The sequence below is a fragment of the Saimiri boliviensis genome, chromosome 15 (assembly GCF_048565385.1).
Source record: "Saimiri boliviensis isolate mSaiBol1 chromosome 15, mSaiBol1.pri, whole genome shotgun sequence".
NCBI lineage: Eukaryota > Metazoa > Chordata > Mammalia > Primates > Cebidae > Saimiri > Saimiri boliviensis.
In genome coordinates this window covers 7,862,327-7,883,855 of record NC_133463.1, presented here as the reverse complement: position 1 = coordinate 7,883,855, position 21,529 = coordinate 7,862,327, and the positions used below count along the sequence as shown (strand labels likewise).

The following is a 21,529-nucleotide window of genomic DNA, read 5'->3' as shown; positions in this document are numbered from 1 at the left end:
TAGTCTCAGCTACTTGGGAGGCTGAGGCAGGAGAATCACTTGAAACTGGGAGGCAGAGATTGCAGTGAGCCAAGATCTCACCACTGCATTGCAGCCTGGCGACAGAGCGAGACTCCGTCTCAAAAAAAAAAAAAGTAAAAGAAAAAAGAAAAAAATTTAAAAGAAATTAAACTCTTAAAAGGCCTGTGCCGGGCACGGTGGCTCAAGCCTGTAATCCCAGCACTTTGGGAGGCCGAGGCGGGTGGATCACAAGGTCGAGAGATCGAGACCATCCTGGTCAACATGGTGAAACCCCGTCTCTACTAAACATACAAAAAATTGGCTGGGCATGGTGGCGCGTGCCTGTAATCCCAGCTACTCAGGAGGCTGAGGCAGGAGAATTGCCTGAGCCCAGGAGGCGGCGGTTGTGGTGAGCCGAGATCGCGCCATTGCACTCCAGCCTGGGTAACAAGAGCGAAACTCCGTCTCAGAAAAAAAAAAAAAAAAAAAAAAGGCCTGTGAAGAAAAATCTTAATTTAATGCTTTTAAAACTTTAAAGGTTGATATGTGTTTTATTATTAGGCTAATTGAGCATAAAAGCGTTCAGGATATATATAGAAGGTGTCTATAACTGAGTGGTATTGCCCCCTCCCTAATAGGAAATGGCTAGTGATGAGCTGAAAGAGATGCGGAAAAACTTGACCAAAGAAGCCATCAGAGAGCATCAGATGGCCAAGACTGGTGGGACCCAGACTGACTTGTTCACATGTGGCAAATGTAAAAAGAAGAATTGTACTTACACACAGGTTTGTGATTGTTTATAAATTCTTACTTTATATTAAGAATGCTTGCAATTTCTGTTTTAAAATAAATAGCAAAGATAATTAGCAGCATGATAGTCCCTCACTTAGCCATGGAGGGTTATGTTCTAAGACCCTGAGTGGATGCCTGAAACTACAGATAGCACCTAACCCTATGTATACCATGTTTTTTCCTATACATACATACTGATAAGTTTTATTTATAAATTAGGCATAGGAAGAGATTCACAACAATAACTTAATCAAATTGAACAGTTATGACAAGATACTGTTATGTAAGTAATGTGAATGTAGTTTCTGTCTCTCACAACAATATCTTGCACTGCACTCACCCCTGTTCATGTGATGAGATGAAGCAGAATGAATGATGTCAGCATTGTGACTAAGTGTTAGGCTGCTGTTGACCTTCTGATGATCCATCGGAAAGAGGCTTATCTGCTTCAGGTGGTCCTGCCTCATCGAGCCCTGATGATATGGATGACTAATGGGTGGGTAGCATATACGGTGATGCACACTGGACAGAGGGGTGATCTGTATCCCAACTGGGACAGGGTAGGATAGTACAGGCTGTCCTCATGCTACTCAGAACAACGTGTAGTTTAAAACTGATTAGTTGTTTATTTCTGGAATTTTTCACTTAATATTTTTGGACCACTGGTAACTGAAACCATGGAAAGAAAGCCCGTGGATAAATGGGGACTAAGTCAAGAGGAGATCAGATTTCTTTCTTAAGTGTAAGAATGATTTCTTTTAAAAAAAAATTTTTTTTTTGGTAGGGATGGGGTCTTGCCGTGTTGTCCAGGCAGATCCCAATTTCCAGACTCAAATGATCCTCTCACCTCAGCCTCCCAAAGTACTGGGAGTACCAGCATGAGCCTCTGTGCCGGGCCGAATGCTTTCTTAATACTCATTCTAGTTAACTAATTACTCTCATGGAAGTAGTTACTATGAAAGCTAGGTCAAATACAACTTATAAAATGTGAGAATGGATAAAATGACCATGTTCTTTTAACAGTTCATAAATGGTTGTATTGGTTAATCCTTTTTATTTTGCCAAACTATATACTTTAAGCAAAGTTCTTCACTCTCCCTCACGTGGCTTATGGGTACTTTGAGCTTAACTTGCTTCTGGAAAATTTGTTCCTTTTTGTAACACTGGTAACTTACATTCACGTATGATATTCTTCAACAGCTGAAAAGCATATTATAGTTATTTTGGTTGCATGTGCATGTGTGAAAATTGTTTTTCTGACTGTCTTAATTTCATTTGCCAAATAGGTTTTTGTGCTATATCATCTGCTGTAAACTAAATTATCTCCTTAAGGGACAACTTACTATGTTTCAGACAGTAGATTTGGGAAACTGAATTTTCTCAATGATAGAAAATTAAGCAAAAATAGCATCACTAAACTGAAGGGAGGCTTTACTTTAAAATTTTGTTGGTAGTTATGTTTGTGGTTAAAAATTCAAAAGGTACAAAAGGTGGTAAGTAGCAAATTCCTTTCCCACTTTTGCCTGTGGCCACCTCCTTCTCCCTCCCTGGAAGTAAAGCAAGGTTACCAGTTTGTTGTGGAACTTCCTAGGTATTTTACATGTATACATGCAAATATTTTTGTTTTCCTTTTTCTAAACACATATGGTAGAATGTTATATGAGTTTTTCTGCCTCTTTTCTACTTTTTATAGGCATGTAATCTCCATTTTCAAATACACTTCATTTAACCCATCTGAAGTCTTTGACCTTTTTGAAATCTCATTTAGTCACAGTTGGGTATTTCCATGTTTCATTTTGTAGCAGTTTTACTACTGATTGGTACTAAAATGCATCAACATTGATAAAAGTGGTTTGGGAAAATTCTGAGTTTGAATTGCTCTTTTTGTTTTTTTGAGACAGAGTCTCACTCTGTTGCCCAGAATAGAGTGCAATGGCCTGACTTCGGCTCACTGCAACCTCCGCCTCCTGTGTTCAAATGATTCTCCTGCCTAAGCCATCTAGGTAGCTGGGATTACAGGTGCCCTCCACCACACCCATCTAATTTTTGTATTTTTAGTACAGATGGGATTTCACCATGTTGGCCAGGTTGGTCTTGAACTCCTCACCTCGTGATCCACCTTCCTTGGCCTCCCAAAGTGCTGGGATTACAGGCATGAGCCACCATGCCCTGCCAAATTACTGTTTTCTTTTAGCCAGGTAGAAATATCTTAGCAATAAAAATTGTACCCTAAAAATGCCATATATTAGAAAATATTAAGTATAAATAGAAAGTTATTTAAAAGCTAAAGTGTCTTTAAAATGTGCAAAGTAGAAGTGATATATAACCAAATTACAAATAGCTAAGACAAAAAGTCATAAATATCAAGTTTGTTTCTTTTAGCAGAAATAACCCAGCCTAAAGTTGAAGCCAGTATGATTTTCTTAGAATCGCAGTGTTCTCTTCAGATAGAAAACTCTCAAAAGTTCCGCCAGGTGCGGTGAGCACCTGTAATCCCAGAACTTTTGTGAGGCTGAGATGAATGGATCACGAGGTCAGGAGATCAAGACCATCCTGGCTAACATGGTGAAACTCCGTCTCCACTAAAAGCACAAAAAATTAGCTGGGCATGGTGGCAGGTGCCTGTAGTCCCAGCTACTTGGGAGGCTGAGGTAGGAGAATTACTTGAACCCAGAAGGCGGAGGTTGCAGTAAGCCAAGATCGCAAGCCACTGCACTCCAGCCTGGGAGACAGAGTGTAACTCAGTCTCAAAAAAAATTAAAAAAAAAAAAAAGAAGAGAAAACTCTCAAAGTTCTTATGGAAATAACAGATGTAAAAGAAGTAAGTGTAACTCTTGGTTACTATGTACCCCAGAGGGGATTAAAATTTTTCCCACAGAGCAAAAGATTCCTCATTTCTACTTTTGGGGCCCTAGATAACAGAATTAAGTATATATAAAGTATAGCAGGAGGTTTCAAACCATTTTTATCTCAAGGCCTTAACTAAGCAAAATACTGTTGTTCTGAGGATGGTGCTGCTTTGTCTTCCTTTGGGCCTTTGAGTAGGAAGTCATGTTAATAGTTTACTGGTGTCACGAAGCTTTGATCTTGGAAGTGGTGATAAGGTGGGATTTTATCATCTCATACTGCATTTCAATATACCATATTTAAAATTCAGCATTGTTAGTATTTAGGTTCCTGCCACAACTTAAACTGAAGAATAACATTTAACTTTAATAATGCTTTGTCATCTTCATTCAGAGAAATAACCTTTCTGGTTTTGAGACCTTTGGTTCTGGCAATTCTCTTCAGTTTAGAACTTCAGAAATTTATAAAGTTATTAAAAGCCATGTTAGCTTTCTCTCTCTCTCTCTTTTTTTTTTTTTTTTTTCCTTTTTGAGACAGTCTCGCTCTGTCACTAGGCTCTAGTGCAATGGGACAATCTTGGCTCCCTACAACCTCTGTCTCCTGGGTTTAAGGAATTCTTCTGCCTCAGCCTCCTGAGTAGCTGGGACTATAGCTGTGTGCCACCATACCTAGCTAATGTTGTATTTTTAGTGGAGATGGGATTTCACCATGTTGGTCACGATGGTTTGATCTCTTGACCTTGTGATCTGCCCGCATCGGCCTTCCGAAGTGCTGGGATTACAGGCATGAGACACCATGCCCGGCCAGCTTTTTTTCTTACTGGGTTCTCTTTCTAAGTTAAAAAAAGTAGTTGTGGTAGAATATATATAACCTCAAATTTTCCATCTTAACCAGTAATTTTTAAGTGAACTGTTCAGTAGTAGAGCATTCACAGTGCTTTGTATCCAGTCTCCAGAATGCTTTTCCTCTTGCAAAACTGAAACTCTTTATCCCTTAAACAATAACTCCCCATTCCTCCTCTGTCCAGCCCAACAACCACCATTCTGCTTTCTATCTCTCAGAATTTGACTATGCAGAGTACTTTACATTAGTGGAATCATATAATGTTTGTCTTACTGTGACTGGCGCCTATTTCACTTAGCATAATGTCTGCAAGGTTTATCTGTGTTGTAGCATATGTCAGACTTTCCCTCCTTTTTACAGCTGAATAATATTCCATTGTATGTTCATACCACTTTTGATACATTCATCCATCTGTTGATGGACACTTGGGTTGTTGCTTCTCCTTTTTGGCTGTTGTGAATAAAGCTGCTGTGAACTTGTGTGTACAGATACCTCTTTGAGACTCTACTTCCTTTCTTCTGGTTATATACCCAGCAGTGGAATTGCAGTAGGAACTGCTTATAGGAAATTAGGAAAATACAGAAAAACATGAGTAATAAATTTAAGTCATTCATTAAGCTACCTTCCAAAGAGAACGGTTATCAGTATTTTGTTGTCTGCAATATTTTGTGATTTTTTTTTCTATGTATAGTTGGAATTAAATACTGTAAAAACTATTTTACACTCTTCTTTTAACTTAGGTACCATAATGTAAGCATTTTTTTTCTTTTTCCAGAGAATAGTCTATTTGAGTTGCATAACATAAATCAGTGCCATACAAAAATAATAAAAATATTTTCCTCTTTTATTTACAAATTAATTTCATAAACAAACTATACGTAACATGATAAATAAAAGTTCTTTACTTCCATCCTTTATGGCTAGGAAAATAAATTATTTTAATAGCTATTTAAATCTGCATCCTGTTTCCAGAGAAATTAATGTATTATGTTTTTGTTTTTTTTTTTTCCAAATTATCCCTAACCTTTAAACAAACTTAAGAGTAGATACTGCTGCTATTTTTACATAGAATGGTAAACAGCCTTGTTAAAAAGTAGGAGAAGGCCAGGCTTGGTGGCTCACACCTGTAATCCCAACACTCTGGGAGGCTGAGGCAGGCAGATCACCTGAGGTCAGGAGTTTAAGACCAGACTGGCCAACATGATGAAACCCCCATCTCTACTAAAAATACAAAAAATTAGCTGGGCATGTTGGTATATACCTGTAATCCCAGCTACTTGGGAGGCGGAGGCAGGAGAATCACTTAAACCCAGGAAGTGGAGGTTGCAGTGAGCCAAGATTGCACCATTGCACTCCAACCTGGGCAACAGGAATGAAACTTCATCCCAAAAACAAACAAAACAATACCAAAAAAAAAAAAAAAAAAAAAAAGCTAGAGTAACTTTCCACTAGTTAGAATTGAACTTCATAAAATATAAACATTTTATAAACCCTACAGTTCAGGCAATTTGATTTAATTATGACTAATCTGTAGGAATATACAATACAAATTTGTCAGTCATCCACAGTTAAGAGCATCTATGAATAAAAATTTTATTTATGTTCAGAATAAGATTTTATTTGTATTCTTGAAAGGTAGCTTTGTTCCCAGTAAATCTCTCTCCTACTATTTCTGTATATTTTAGGAGATGTTTTCAATTCAAAAAGAAGTGACATCTAGTTATTTGACTTTTTATTTTGTTCTTGTTTGAAACTGCTCTGTTTTGGTCTTTTCTTTTCTTTTTCTTTCTTTTTTTTTTTTTTTTTTTTTTTGAGACAGAGTCTCCCTCTGTTGCCCAGGCTGATGTGCAGTGGTGTGATCTCGGTTCACCGCAACCTCTGCCTCTGGGTTCAAGTGATTCTTCTGCCTTAGCCTCCCGAGTAGCTGGGATTACAGGTGCCCTCCACAAGGCCTGGCTAATTTTTCTTATTTTTTTTTAGTGGAGAAGGGGGTTTCAACATGTTGGCTAGGATGGTCTTGAACCCCCAACCTCAAGTGATCCATCCACCATGGCCTCCCAAAATGCTGGGATTACAGATGTGAGCCACCATGCCTGGCCAGTTTTGGCTTTTTGATCCTTTTCTGGCATTTCCCAAAATCTCAGGTCCTTTGCAGCCTGCCTAAACTGCTAGTCACTGATTATTTTTTTTTTGGTGCCATTTAATCTTGCTGAACAAATGCTTGAAGGAACCAAATACATCTGGAGTTCTCTCCCTCTTAATTGTTTAAAACCAACAACAGACAAACAAGAAAACCTTTGTAAGCATTTTTCTGGCTGTGTAATATTTCATCAGATGGATATACTCTTACTTTATGTTATTTCCCTGTTGGATATTTGTTTTTAGTGTTGTGCTGTTACAAAATTATACTCTTCAAACATTCCTTGTATTTTTGTGTTTTTAATTACCATCTTAGAAATAGTTTAGATACTAAGTTTCTAGGTTACAAAGAATGCTGCCTAACTTTTAGAAAGGTTGCGGCAGTTAGGTTTTTTTACATCTTGTTATTTTGTAAGAGAAAATTGACATATGTTTAAATTTATTCATTTCTGTGCTTCTTATTGATGAAATTGTTTTTGAGATCCAAATAACTTATCGATTAATTTTAAAAATATTTATTAGCTGTTTGTAAAAAGTATAAGGTATGACTTCAGAAGATTTTCCCACTTACCTGGGATATATTAAACAGGAAAGACAAGGACTCAGGAAAGTGATGTTTGGAAATGTGCTCTGTTGACATGATTTTGCTTAGAACTTGTTTCAGACTTTTATTTATTTTATTGTGGTACCATCATGTTTATTAGGTATTCTGTGTCTTTATGTATAACATTCTTATTTGGGTGGGGTTTTTTTATAGTCCTGGAAAAAGTATGTTTAATTTAATTTTGCTGCAGGTGCAAACCCGTAGTGCTGATGAGCCAATGACAACATTTGTTGTCTGTAATGAATGTGGAAATCGATGGAAGGTATGGACCCTCTTGGATTCATATTATACTCGCTTATAATAGAATGATTTCTTCTGGTCTTTTCATAGGTCCATCTAGATACCTAAATATATACAGATATGCTCACACTATCCAGTACTCTTGTAGTTCCTACTTGTAATGGAATATACTGTTTTGTGTCCTACTAGAAATAAAGGGTATTAACTTGACTTTACTATCTTTATTTGTTTTGGTGCAGGAAAGAGGGAGTGAATCTTAACTGTTCAATTATTATATCACTGTCCTATATATCCTATATTCATTACATTGTTATGACTCTTTTACTTCCAGAAAATCTGTACATGTTTAGTTACTTGTTTTAATAGATTTTGATTTTGGAAAAAAGATTTTTCCACTTGTTGAAATCAAACCCAATGATTTTATTGTTTATTTTAGAAATTACTGATGAGCACTGATGTGATTTGGTAGGCTTTTCACTAAGCCTTCATATTGCCTGTGTGCTCTTGAAAGTAGTCCCACACAGCAATTTTATATTATTTCAATGATTCATTCTTGAGTGATTTTGTGAACCAAAAGAACAAAATTTAAATTTGGGAGCAGAAGTATACATCAGTATTAAAAACATTTTAATTATTATTGTAGATGTGAATGATAAGGGTGGTGAGGTTCAGAGGCTTACATGGTAGGAATTTAGTCTTTGGAATCATACAGGCTGATTTTGAACTCCCTTGCTACTTCTCATTACTGAGCTATATTGTTTTTACATATTAAATGTGAATAGTTCCTTTCATTTCGATTGTGAAGAGTAGAGATAATATATTTAGTGTGCCTGATAATTGTTGGTGTTCTAAAAATGCTGGCTATTTTTATTAGTTTTTCTGAAGTGTGTACAAAATTCTTTTGTTTTTCATTTATACTTACATAGACTTTTCAGTTTAATGCTTTTTGAAGTATTCACTTAGCTTAAAGCATTTTCTGAAAATCAGAAGTTAACTAGAAGCCATGGGCCAGGCGCGGTGGCTCAAGCCTGTAATCCCAGCACTTTGGGAGGCCGAGGTGGGTGGATCATGAGGTCAAGAGATCGAGACCATCCTGGTCAACATGGTGAAACCCCGTCTCTACTAAAAATACAAAAAATTAGCTGGGCATGGTGGCGCGTGCCTGTAATCCCAGCTACTCAGGAGGCTGAGGCAGGAGAATTGCCTGAACCCAGGAGGCGGAGCTTGTGGTGAGCCGAGATCACGCCATTGCACTCCAGCCTGGGTAACAAGAGTGAAACTCCGTCTCAAAAAAAAAAAAGAAGCCATGAAATTAACTAGAAGCCATTTGGGCCAGAGTCCCAAACCATATTGAGGATATCTATTTGGCATCTTCAACAACTCCACTTTAAAGGATTGGGGCCAGTACCTATTTTATTTATTCTTTTTTTTTTTTTTTTCCTATTTTTTTAATTAGAGTCTCACTCTGTTGCCCAGGCTGGAGTACAGTGGCTCTATCTCCGCTCACTGCTGCCTCCGCCTCCCAGGTTCTAGCAATTCTTCCTCAGTCTCCCAAGTAGCTGGGATTACAGGCACGCGCCACCACACCCAGCTAATTTTTGTATTTTTAGTAGAGACAGGGTTTCGCCATGTTGGCCAGGCTGGTCTCGAACTCCTGACCTCAGGTGATCTGCCTACCTCGGCCTCCTAAAGTGCTAGGATTACAGGCTTGAGCCACTGTGCCTGGCCCAGTACCCATTTTATTACATACAAGGAATTAGTTATGAGCTGGAAAGATTTACTGCTGTTGAAAGTGTCTTCATGGCATGAAACAGTATTTCCTCCCCTTCTGAGGTTGCAGAAGCTTTCCTTGGTCTAGGAGAGGGACATTCACCTTCTTTTTCAATCCTGTTGAGCAAATTTGGCCTATTCTCTTGGATTTGTTTTGCATGATGGATCATTTTTATTATGGTGATGAGACATGCAGTGCAGTTTGTTTTGAATACATTCAGTTTGTGACACAAGTTTTGACACAGTACTTAACTGAATTTAAGAAAGTTCAATTTGGGATAGAAAGCTGATGCCTAGGGTGTGGCATATTTTAACAATTCAAATTTGGAATGGTTATTTTTTTTTTTTTTTTACCTTTAAAACATTATAAAGAGGTATTTAATAAAAATGCTTAAATTGTTTTATACAAGTTCTTTAGTTACATGTTCCTAGTAGTTCTAAGTTGGGAAAGTTAGACACTTAAGATAGGTGATTTTCATGTGTGAAAAAATACAACATGTTTTTTAAAAATGCATCTATTTTAAAAGCAATATCAGATGTATGCTGTATTAAATGCAGAATGTACTTTATTGGTATTGAAAGGTCTCACAAAATGTTTTTTCTTTTTTGACAGTTCTGTTGAGTCGGAAGAATTGGCAAAATAATCTGGACCATTAAGAAAACAGATTTTGTAATTAGCTTTAAACTAGGCCAAGCAACTAGTTTTCCTGCAAATCAGATTTTTAAAGTAACATACATCCCTTGGGTTAGACTTTGGTTTTGACCTAACATTTCTTCCTTTAATGCCTTCCTAGTTTCAGATCTGTAAGGAGACTATATAATAATTGTATGGTATCTGTTTCAAAACATATTTTTTCCATGTTTATAAGTAACTTGATATTAAACTTTTATTAGTTAACCTTCTGGCAATATTTTTTCTTTTTCTTCTTTCTTTCTTTCTTTCTTTTTTTTTTTTAAGATAAAGTTTTGCTCTTGTTGCCCAGGCTGGAGTGCAATGGCACGATCTCGGCTCACTGCAACCTCTGCCTCCCAGGTTTGAGCGATTCTCCTGCCTCAGCCTCCTGAGTAGCTGGGATCACAGGCACGTGCCGCCAAGCCCAGCTAATTTTTGTATTTTTAGTAGAAATGGGGTTTCTCCATGTTGGTCACGCTGGCCTCGAACTCTTGACCTCAGGTGATCCACCTGCCTTGGCCTCCCAAAGTGTTGGGATTATAGGCATGAGCCACCCCACCCAGCCAATGTTTTTTCTTTCTTAAAGGAAAATATACCTTAACTTTTCTTTTTTTACAGTGTGAAACATACACAGTAGAAATTCTGTTAGTAATACATAAGTGAAAATACATTTTCTTCCATATTGGCATGTAGCTACAAATATTAAACGAGGAGAAAAGTTAATATAATTTTAGGTTTACCAAATATGGTGTGTATTCAAATAATACTTGACCAGCTTATCTAAAGTGTACATAATATTTGAGCTAGCTTATGAATTTGATTTTAATTATTATGTTTGCAAGCTTTGAATATTAGATATTATTTTACATCTGTAACTAACCCTGATCATTTCTTGTAATTTCTTGTACATGTATATTACTTGTTCTTAATAGATTTTACTTTTGGGAACAAGGCTTTGTTGAGATCAGTTTGGTTTTGCAGTTAATTTACCTGTTTGACTTTATAATGTGTTTTAGTTTTGCAGAAGAATACTGTTGTAGTTTAGAAGGCTTTTCATAAATCCCCTCACAGGTAAAGATGAAAATTTTTCATATTTTTTTCCCCTAGTAGGAAGACATACTGGAAAGAAAATGTTTAGCATCTTAGTATAGTGTAGCTGTTGTAAACAGTTCATGATTCGATTTTGATTTGGAAATCTCTGCTGACCAAGGATTAATCTTAAGGTTTGTGTAAATCATTAAATCTGTGGTCTTTTCTTGTGGAGATTGATAGAAAATATTTTTGTCTTAAGTCTTATTTGCTGACTTTTTCTGTCAATGAGTGAGATTGTTGAACAAACTGAATATATGGGCTATCGCAAGTAGCTTTACAGTACAGATCTTAAAATTAAGTTTTCCTTTTTGTTAAAGTGTGTACCATTTTTTTCTGTTTGGAGTAAGACAAACATTGTTTCCACATAGGTTTCTTAGGGTACACTTGCTGTAGCACACTTTAAAGGCCACTGTTGCAAAGTCTACATTTTATGTTGAATTATTCTGTCAGACAACCGTAGGAAGACCTCCGTACATGCTTTGCACTCTCCTTTGCTCCCTTTTTCCAGTTTCTTATTTTGTTGTAATACAGAAAGCAGCATTTTTAAATGTCCATGTTAAGAATTGGGCCACCGGTACCAACCCACCTCTATGTCGTCAGTTCATAGTTGAAGATTTTGTTTCATCATTTCAAAACTAAAGTACATTTTTGAAAGAATGAGTTTCAGAACAAAATAATCTCACTTTTAAATTAAGTGATCCATTTTAAAATTTGTAATTCAATAAAGTTTTTTTTGTTGTTAAACATATATTGTGTCATTTGATTTAGACATTGAAGCTTGCTTTATCTTTTATTTAACTACACATTCCCTCTCCCCTCCACTACTGAGGTATTTCTAAATTACAGTTTTAATTAAGTGAAGCCTGGTCTTCAGTAAAAACTAGTAGTCAGCAGTACTACAGACTTTCTTGTCTGTTCCTGGTCCTCTGGTGATGGATGGAATGGCAGGTTCTGAGTAAATATGTGAGCGCATCCCATGTGTATACTTAATTTAATGTGAGAGAATAAATTGTGAGTCTTGCTATTGGCAAATACTAGCCTTTTTTTTTCTTTCTTTCTTTTTTTTGAGCCAGTGTCTTGCTCTGTCTCCCAGACTAGAGTGCAATGGCACAGTCTCAGCTCACAGTAACCTCTGCCCCACAGGTTCAAGCAATTCTCCTGTCTCAGCCTCCCAAGTAGCTGGGATTATAGGCGCCCACCACCATGCCCTGCTAATTTTTGTATTTTTTAGTAGAGACAGGGTTTTACCATGTTGGTCAGGCTGGTCTCCAACTCCTGATCTCAGGTGAGCCACCATGCCCGGCCCAATACTAGACCTTTATAAAGTAACTGGAAGTAAATATTAAGGGTAATATTGTATGACACTTACTTTCAGGGCAAAGTAAGTGTGTTAAATGAACAAAGGAATTAGGCAAATACAGATAATGAAGAACCATCCGATGAAAGCGGAAAGAACAGTCTTGGTTTTCTGACTTACCTGAGTGATGATGATGAGCATTGGTTTATAAATTTTGCTAAGCTGTGGCAAAAATTCAGAAATATTTATATTCCCCCAGACATCTAAACCTATATATACATCTTACAAATGGCAGATATTTTAAGTATTAACAAGATAGCAAAAGAAATAACAGGCTATGCTTTGAATTTTTATAGCTATATAGTGGTTGTCCTTATGGGTCAAATTGTAATTTGTGTATCTGAATGGACTTTATTTCTCTCTTTTTTTTTTTTTTTTTGAGACAGAGTCTCACTCATTTGCCCTCACTGGTGTGCAGTGACACAATCTCTGCTCACTGCAACCTCTGCCTTCTGTGCTTAGGTGATCTCCCACCTCAGCTTCCCAAGTAGCTGGATTATAGGTGCCCGCCACCACACCCAGCATTTTGGTGTTTTTAGTAGAGATGGGCCATGTTGCCCAGGTTGGTCTCGAACTCCTGAACTCATGCAGTTCGCCTGCCTTAGCCTCCCAAAGTGCTGGGATTACAGACTTGAGCTACCATGCTCAACCATATTTCTCAAAATAAAAACTATAGTTAGAGTTGTGATTTAAAGAGTTTTAATCAATAGTTGTTCCCAGGCTGGGCTTGGTGGCTAACACCTGTAATCCCAGCACTTCAGGAGGCTGAGGCAGGAGGACTGCTTCAGCCCAGGAGTTCAAGATCAGCCTGGGCAACGAAGTAAGGCCCTGTTTCTATAAAAAAATAAATAAAATTAAAAAACTGGCTGGGCATGGTGGTGCATACCTGTAGTCTCAGCTATTCAGGAGGCTGAGGCAGGAGAATCCTCTGAGCTCAGAAGATTGAGGCTGCAGTGAGCTGTGTTTACACCACTGTACAACACCCTGGGGAACAGAATGAGACCCTATCTCATTCAAGGAAAAAAAGGCAGACCAGTGAGGTGGCTCATGCCTGTAATTCCAGCACTTTGGGAGGCCAATGCAAGAGGCTTGCTTGAGCTCAGAAGTTTGAAACCAGCCTGGGCAACATAGCGAGACCTTGTCTCTATATAAAATTTTTTAAAAAAGCAAAAAATTGTTTTTATCTCCACTTTATTAAAGTTGTAGAAAATTAGCCATTCAAGATGAATTGTGTATCCCACTGGGAAACACGATGAGGATAATCACTGAATCACTAGTGAAAGCCACATATGAGGCCAGGCGTCGTGGCTCACGCCTGTAATCCTAACACTTTGGGAAGCTGAGGTGGGTGGATCACCTGAGGTCAGGAGTTTGAGACCAGCCTGACCAATATAGTGAAACCTCGTCTCTACTAAAAATACAAAATGAGCTGGGCATGGTGGCACATGCCTGTAATCCCAGCTACTTGGGAGGCTGAGGGAGGAGAATGGCTTGAACCCAGGAGGTGGAAGTTGAGGCGAGCCCAATTGTGCCACTGCACTCCAGCCTGGGCAACAAGAGCAAAACTCTGTCTTTAAAAAAAAAAAAAAAAAAAAAAGCCACATATGAAAAAGGACCATCCTTAAGAATGCTACTTCATGGGAAATAGGACAGAGTTACTGACAAATTCCTAGGAAGTAATGGAAACATTATGCTGAACAATGTTTAAGTAAACTGAAGTCAGTAAAAAGTAATAGTGAAGTAGAGTGGAAAAAACAGCTCATAATCATGGCTATATTCGATAACCAACAGCTATAACTTAGTAGAGATGGAGTTGGTAAGTTTTTGTGGGAAATGTGCTCACTGCTGTATCTTTAGCATCCAGAAGAATGCCTGTCACATAGTAGGTGCTCATGAAATGGTTTTTCTTGGATGTGTCTTTGTCAGTGTGTTACATATTGTCCTTGGCCCTTCAGGAGCTAAGATATAAAGAAAGAATGTTCCATGGGTTGAGGACCAGCAGAGGTAGAATGGATAGTTACTGGTTGGTCATGTTTTAGACTCCAACTTTAAGGAATGTAAGGAGTTAGAGTCTTGGGAGATCCCTTTGGGTGCTTTATTTCTGCAAAGTGGTGCAACAGTTTCAGTGTACTCTTGTACTTGTTTGTGCAGCTGGGGGATGGAAGATGAAAGCACAGGGAGCTATCTCAGGTGACTGACCTTGTTCTGATTCCTCTCCCTGGAAGCTACATAAAGATGGCTAATTATTTTTCCCCTTAATGGCCGTTACTTCAGAAAGACATTTCATATGTGATATCCCATACAGTCTGGTTAAATTAGTCCAAGTGTTTTTATAAGTGGATGACTGAACTACTTTGAAATAAACGTTACTTATAATGCCAATATGAAAGTATAGCAGGTATTTAACAAGCAAAAACCGAGAGCACTGGCGTTGGACCGTGATAGCTATAGCTTCTGTCTACTGAGCATTAGCTCCCAGATACTTTACTAATTTATTTAGGGGCAACTTCACCCCTTCTTCCCTGTACATTACTCCGGGCGGGTCTCATTCACAGTGTCCCCGTGCCCCATGTGCATCCTCGAGATTCCCATATGAACAGGTACAGCTAAGCCAGCACAGCTGCACTTGGGGTCCCTGCAGCTTTTTGCCTAATATATGCAGAGATCCTTTGTGTACAATGAAGCCGAGGGGAGTTGAGATGGAGGGAGAGCCCTGCTAATATCGGACGTCTGGATCTAGCCATGTGGTGGCTCAAAAAAAAAAAAAAAAAGAAGGGAAAATGTATGTATATATATGTGTGTGTGTGTGTGTGTGTGTGTGTGTGTGTGTACACAATGAAATATTACCAGTAAAAAGGAAATCCTGCTGTGTGTGTGTACAATGAAATATTAGCCATAAAAATAAGGAAATCCTGCTCCATGTGACAGAATTGATGAATCAGGATAATGGATGAACCTTGAAGACATTATGCTAAGTGAAAGACAATTACTGCATAGAATAGTTAAACTCATAGAAGCAGAGAGTAGAATGGTGGTTGCTAGGGGCTGGGAGAGGGGAAGTACGGAGCTGCTGTTCTATGGGTATCAGGTTTCAGTTAATATTTCATTTCCTTCTTTTTTTTTGAGACGGAGTTTCACTTTTGTTGCTTAGGCTGGAGTGCAAGGGCACAGTCTTGCACCTCTGCCTCCTGGGTTCAAGCAATTCCCTGCCTCAGCTTCCTGAGTAGCTGGGATTACAGGCGCCCGCCACCCTGCCCGACTAATTTTATATTTTTAGTAGAGACAGAGTTTCTTCATGTTGGTGAGGCTTGTCTCGAACTCCCGACCTCAGGTGATCCGCCCGTCTTGGCCTTCCAAAGTGCTGGGATTACAGGCATGAGCCACCGTACCCAGCCTACATTTTCCTTTTTTTTTTTTTTTTTTTGAGATGAAGTCTCAACTTGTAATAACTCAGATGATAAATATTTGTGCAGAATACTCCTGCAACGTTAAAAAATGGCCTCTAACACAGTAGGTATGACTTAAGAGGTCAGGTTTCTTGCAGGAGGTAAATCTTAAAGAAATGATAGCAGTTTGCTGGGTAGAGTGGAATTTTAGAGGCCGGGTGTGGGGGCTCACGCCTGTAATTCCAGCACTTTGGGAGGCTGAGGTGGGCGAATCATCTGAGGTCGGGAGTTCGAGACCAGCCTGACCAACATGGAGAAACCCTGTCTCTATGAAAAATACAAAATTAGCCAGGCATGGCGGCGCATGCCTGTAATCAACTTGGGAGGCTGAGGCAGGAGAATCCCTTGAATCCAGGATGTGGAGATTGCGGTGAGCCAAGATCACGCCACTGCACTTTAGCCTGGGCAACAAGAGTGAAATTCCGTCTCAAAAAAAAAAAAAAAAAAAAAAAAGACTCCTTCAGCACTGTTCTCCCCCTGCTGTAGTTCTTTTTTTTTTTTTTTTTTTTTTTTTTTTGAGACGGAGTTTCGCTCTTGTTACCCAGGCTGGAGTGCAATGGCGCGATCTCGGCTCACCGCAACCTCCGCCTCCTGGGTTCAGGCAATTCTCCTGCCTCAGCCTCCTGAGTAGCTGGGATTACAGGCACGCGCCACCATGCCCAGCTAATTTTTTTTTGTATCTTTAGTAGAGACGGGGGTTTCACCATGTTGACCAGGATGGTCTCGATCTCTTGACCTCGTGATCCACCCGCTTCAGCCTCCCAAAGTGCTGGGATTACAGGCTTGAGCCACCGCGCCCGGCTTGTAGTTCCTACTGTCTCAGAGTTCCCACAGACCTATCAGTCGGCTTTTACTGAATGTAAATTACTAGAGGGCAGGGCTTATGTCTCATTCACAGTTACATCCTTTTTCTTTAGTAAGGAATGAGATTGGAAGACTTGGAATTGAAGCACAGGTAAGGGATTGACACCTCGAAAAGGAGGAAAGAACACATTGTTCTCTGGGACTGGACGGAGGGAGATGAGAATAGACACTGATCCATACATGTTTGTAGGTTGCATGGGAAGTTGAGGAGGCTTAGGGACACAATTTGCATAGTAGAGTAGGAGGTAAAATGGTTTCCTGAGAATGAAGGAGAGAGGCTTGGGTTTGGGGCTTGAATTGAGTCATGAAGATTCAGGCAGGCTATGGAGGGGCCAGGCAGGGCGAGGGCAGAGGAGAGCCATCCCCTGTGAGGGCGGGAGCACAGTGCCACCTCCTGCAATGCAGCGTGTGTCCCACTACTCAGAGTGACCCGGATTTTGAATGTGTTTCCCATTCGTTGTAGAGATGGGTTTCTTCAGGATGGGCTAGGTCTACCAACCAGTATTTTTACCTGTAAGCTATGAAGTTCTTTTTGCCTATGATAAAAGTAGTGGGATCTAAGCACAGAACCCTAGTCTGGGAGCTAAAAGATATGCTGCACGTATCCCTACTTTCTTAATCTTATATTTCCCAAATATGTACATATGGAAAAATAAAGATTGAGATAAAATTACTGTGCTTTATTTCTTTAAAGAATGAAAATGCCCATATTTCCCTCAATAATAAAAATGGAAATATGCTTATTTGACAATTTCGTTGTGAAGATGACCAAGTTGTGAATTTAAAAATTCATTCTTTAGGTTGGCAAATGCTAATAATAAAATAACAGTAATTCTTTTCTACAAAAGAATTTTCTAAGGACTCCTTCTGTTACCAGACACTTGAGACTGATCCACCTCAGAGCAGAGCTTTACATTAACCACGCAGAGATCCACACACGCACACGTGTCTCCACACAGACATGCTAAGATCAAGCGGAATGCCATTTTCACATGTAGTGTCGCATCTTTGTGAACTGTGAATTTGGGTCCTGTAATGGCACTGGTAAGTGAAATATTCAAACCAAGCTTCATGGACGGAAGAGGTGGTTGAGAAACACCTGAATATCTTCTCTTTAGGGGGACAGTAATCAGTTACCAAAGTCATGCAAAACAGAAGTGGTTCCCTTTGCTATGGTGGATGCACCTGCCCTGGGCAGCGGGGAGCCTTCTGTGTAGCCTTCACCACTGACAACATGCTACAGTTTTGTAAATGCAAATATGCTTTCTACAACAGCCATGTCCCTTGTTTTTTTTTTTTTTTTTTTTCCCGAAAGTATCACTAAAGGTGGCTGCAATTTACATTGTGAATATATAGCAGTCTGTTGAAGGAATCATCTGTTATTAAAATAGCCTGAGTATTACTCCAGCAGAAGATGCTACAGCCTCTAAATTCCCTGTGCTAGATGTAGCCCATGAGTTCTTTTATTATTTTATTAATAATAAATATATTTGAAAAATCCTATGCTTCAATGGATTTCTCCGATAAGGACTGAAGCAAGTCCTTATAGACAGTAGAGTTCATGAATCGAGGATACGAGTCTCTGTGCATCAGGGTGTAAATCTGAAGTTGAGCATCGTCGAATATGTGTTGGGATGGCTCCACCATGTTTCTGTTGATGACCTCTCTCACCCGGGAGTCTAAGCTCACCTGTCAACAGAAATGAGTAGAAGCTGTATTAGAGACTTCGGTTGGAGCTCCATCCCAAACTCCCAGAGCTTGTGTTTTTGTTTTGTTTTGAGATAGCCTCACTCTGTCACCCAGGCTGGAGTGCAGTGGTGCTATCTCGGCTCACTGCAACCTCTGCCTTCTGGGTTCAAGGAATTCTCCTACCTCAGGCTCCTGAATAGCTGGGATTACAGGCACTGCCACCATGCTTGGCTAGTTTTTGCATTTTTAGTAGAGACGGGGTTTCGCCATGTTGGCTAGGTGTGTCTTGAACGCCTGACTTCAGGTGATCTGCCCACCTTGGCCTCCCTAAGTGCTAGGATTACAGGCGTGAGCTGCTGCACCCGGCCTTGTTGTTTTTTTAAATGTCCCAAACCAAAGGAGATTGTCCCCAAAATCCAAACCACAGAAGGAGAAACCAAAAGCATCATCAACGTGGTTCTCAAAGGCCAGTGGCCTCAGCAGGCTCAAGGGCTTGTGAGACAGTAGCTGGGTCCCACCCCAGACTTGGGAGGTATAGGGGTCTCCTTGATTGCTTATTTCCCACAAGTTCTAACTGATGCTGGCAGTGCTCACACTGCTGCTTTGTAGAAAATAGACAGCACAGACTGCCCCTTGCTCATTTCCTCGTAACATGGGGGCTGATGCCTGGAGGCCCAGACTTCCCCTGCTGGTCCACAGTGGCAGGTCTTGGGATGAGTGCTGGCCTGCCCAGAGGGTTGGGCACAGGGGTGAAGTGGACGCTGACTCAAAATCCTGGGAGGTTCCAATCACAGGGCCCGAGGGCAGACGATCCTAGGGTTTAAATTCCATCCCTGTGACTGCATAGTTATAGGGCCTTGGGCAAGGTAAACTCTGTGTCCTAGTGAACTCCTCCTCTGAGGTGGGGATGATGATGATGATAGTGTCAATGTTTTTGGTGATCTAATGACAAAGTGCTTGGATTTCACTAACCCCGTAGGAGATGTCGCCTATTATTGCTCTGTTGTTTGGCTCTTCCTAGACAAGACTGTCTCATAAACCAGAGCAAACGACTGGGCTCACACTGTTCCTGTAGGACACCAGACAAACGAGTCCAGGCCGAAGGTGCAAAGATGAACTCACACATCTCTTCTGTGGAAGGAGCCTCAGCTGGGCCATCCCTGCACAGGCCGGCCATGATAGTTCCAATGCCACGCAGTGCTTTCATAAAAAACTGAAAATAGGCCGGGTGCGGTGGCTCACACCTGTAATCCCAGCACTTTGGGAGGCCAAGGCAGGCAGATCACGAGGTCAAGAGATCAAGACCATCCTGGCCAATATGATGAAACCCCATCTCTACTAAAAATACAAAAATTAGCTGGGCACAGTGGTGCGTGCCTGTAATCCCAGTTACTTGGGAGGCTGAGACAGGAGAATCATTTGGACGCAAAAAGGCAGAGGTGAACCGAGATCATGCCACGGCACTCCAGCCTAGTGACAGAGTGAGGCTCTGTTTCAAAAAAACCGAAATAAACGTAATTACTTAAATCATTAAATACTGGCTTATGTGATCTGTCTTTCCAGGTGCATATATCCACCTTCCCCCTGGAAAGCCTCTTTCTTACCCATAGGTGGGCACCTCAAACCCGATACTGTCAAAATGGACTCCCAGTATCTCCCAATCTTGTGAGCTCATGAAGAAATGGAGGTAGCTGTCCCCACTCAGTTCACAGCCCTGCTTATCCTTCCTCTTCCCCCTGGTTCTATGTTCAGTCACACAGTCCTACTGATTCTACTTTTTTATATTTATTTTGAGATGGGATCTTGCTCTGTTGCCCAGGCTGGAGTGCAGTGGTCCCATTATAGCTCACTGCAGCCTCAAACTAATGGGCTCAAGTGATCTTCCTGCCTCAGCCTTCTGAGCAGCTGGGGCTACAAGTGTGTGTCACCACACCTAGCTAACTTTTTTTTTTTAGAGATGGGGTCTCACTGTGTTGCCTAGGCTGCTCTCAAACTCCCTAGCTTAAGCGATCTTCCCACCTTGGTCTCTCCCAAAGTGCCAGGATTACAGGCATGAGCCACCAGGCCCAGCCCTCCCTACCTCTCTAACACCTGAATCTATCCACCTTCCCCCTTTCTGTCTGCCATGAGCCTTGGAGAGGTCTCTGGCCATTTCCCGCTGGACTCGTGCAGCAGCCTGCTAAGCGTTCTCCTGGCGCCGGTCTGGTGCTTCGCCAAATCCCGTTCCTGGGATCAGTCCAGGGGCCTCTTTCTAAAATGCAAACCCTGTCCTGACACGCCGGCTTCATACTCTGCTCTGGCTTGCTAGTGCTCTCAGGATCAAGTCCAAAGCTTATCAGATCTAAGTCTAAGCTGCTGAGGCCTTTCTCAATCTGTTCTGCCTCATTCTTCTCAAGAGCTGTTCTGAACCAGTTGCAATTTACACAAGGAAGGAGCTAGAAATACCTTGTCTTTGTTCCCTCTGTCTAAAATAACCTTTCCCTCTACCCTGCCCAAATCTACAGGTGTGATGATCCCTTCGTACACAGGAGGAAAAAGCTGCAGAGAGGTTAAAAAAGACACCTGCGGCCGGGCGCGGTGGCTCAAGCCTGTAATCCCAGCACTTTGGGAGGCCGAGGCGGGTGGATCACGAGGTCAAGAGATCGAGACCATCCTGGTCAACATGGTGAAACCCCGTCTCTACTAAAAATACAAAACATTAGCTGGGCGTGGTGGCGCGTGCCTGTAATCCCAGCTACGCAGGAGGCTGAGGCAGGAGAATTGCCTGAACCCAGGAGGCGGAGGCTGCGGTGAGCCGAGATCACGCCATTGCACTCCGGCCTGGGTAACAAGAGCAAAACTCCCATCTCAAAAAAAAAAAAAAAAAAAAAAGACACCTGCAGTTGGGCAGCTGAAAAATGAGAATTGGGGTTTAAACCCAAGCCAAGCTCATCCGACCTACGCTATGACCTATGCATATGGCTAAATCTATACTCTTAAGCTTTTTCAAGCTTTTACATTTCAAACAATAAATGCTTATATTTGGGGAGAAAGGGTCATCTTTTTATAATGTTTTTGCTTCACAAATTTCCTAAATTTTTTTTTTTCTAGATGTAGTCTTGCTCTGTCACCCAGGCTGGAGTGCAGTGGCATGGTCTCGGCTCACTGCAACCTCCACCTCCTGGATTCAAGCA

General features: G+C 40.5%; 2 protein-coding genes across 6 annotated transcripts in view; one reads left to right on the top strand and one right to left on the bottom strand.

The window, feature by feature from the left end:
* Positions 1-11,748, top strand: part of TCEA1 (transcription elongation factor A1) — a 53,654-nt gene extending 41,906 nt beyond the window's left edge. For both annotated transcript variants that reach the window (XM_003940849.4, XM_010351596.3), the window contains exons 8-10: positions 639-785; positions 7,416-7,487; positions 9,849-11,748. In XM_003940849.4, coding sequence (XP_003940898.1) covers positions 639-785; positions 7,416-7,487; positions 9,849-9,857 — 228 coding nt within the window. In that variant the 3' untranslated portion in view covers positions 9,858-11,748. The remainder of the gene's footprint in view (positions 1-638; positions 786-7,415; positions 7,488-9,848) is intronic.
* Positions 11,749-16,302: 4,554 nt separating this feature from the next.
* The window catches only part of RGS20 (regulator of G protein signaling 20), a 102,811-nt gene continuing 97,584 nt past the window's right edge, over positions 16,303-21,529 (bottom strand). For all 4 annotated transcript variants that reach the window (XM_039464512.2, XM_074386656.1, XM_039464510.2 and 1 more), the window contains one exon: positions 16,303-18,356. In XM_039464512.2, coding sequence (XP_039320446.2) covers positions 18,168-18,356 — 189 coding nt within the window. In that variant the 3' untranslated portion in view covers positions 16,303-18,167. The remainder of the gene's footprint in view (positions 18,357-21,529) is intronic.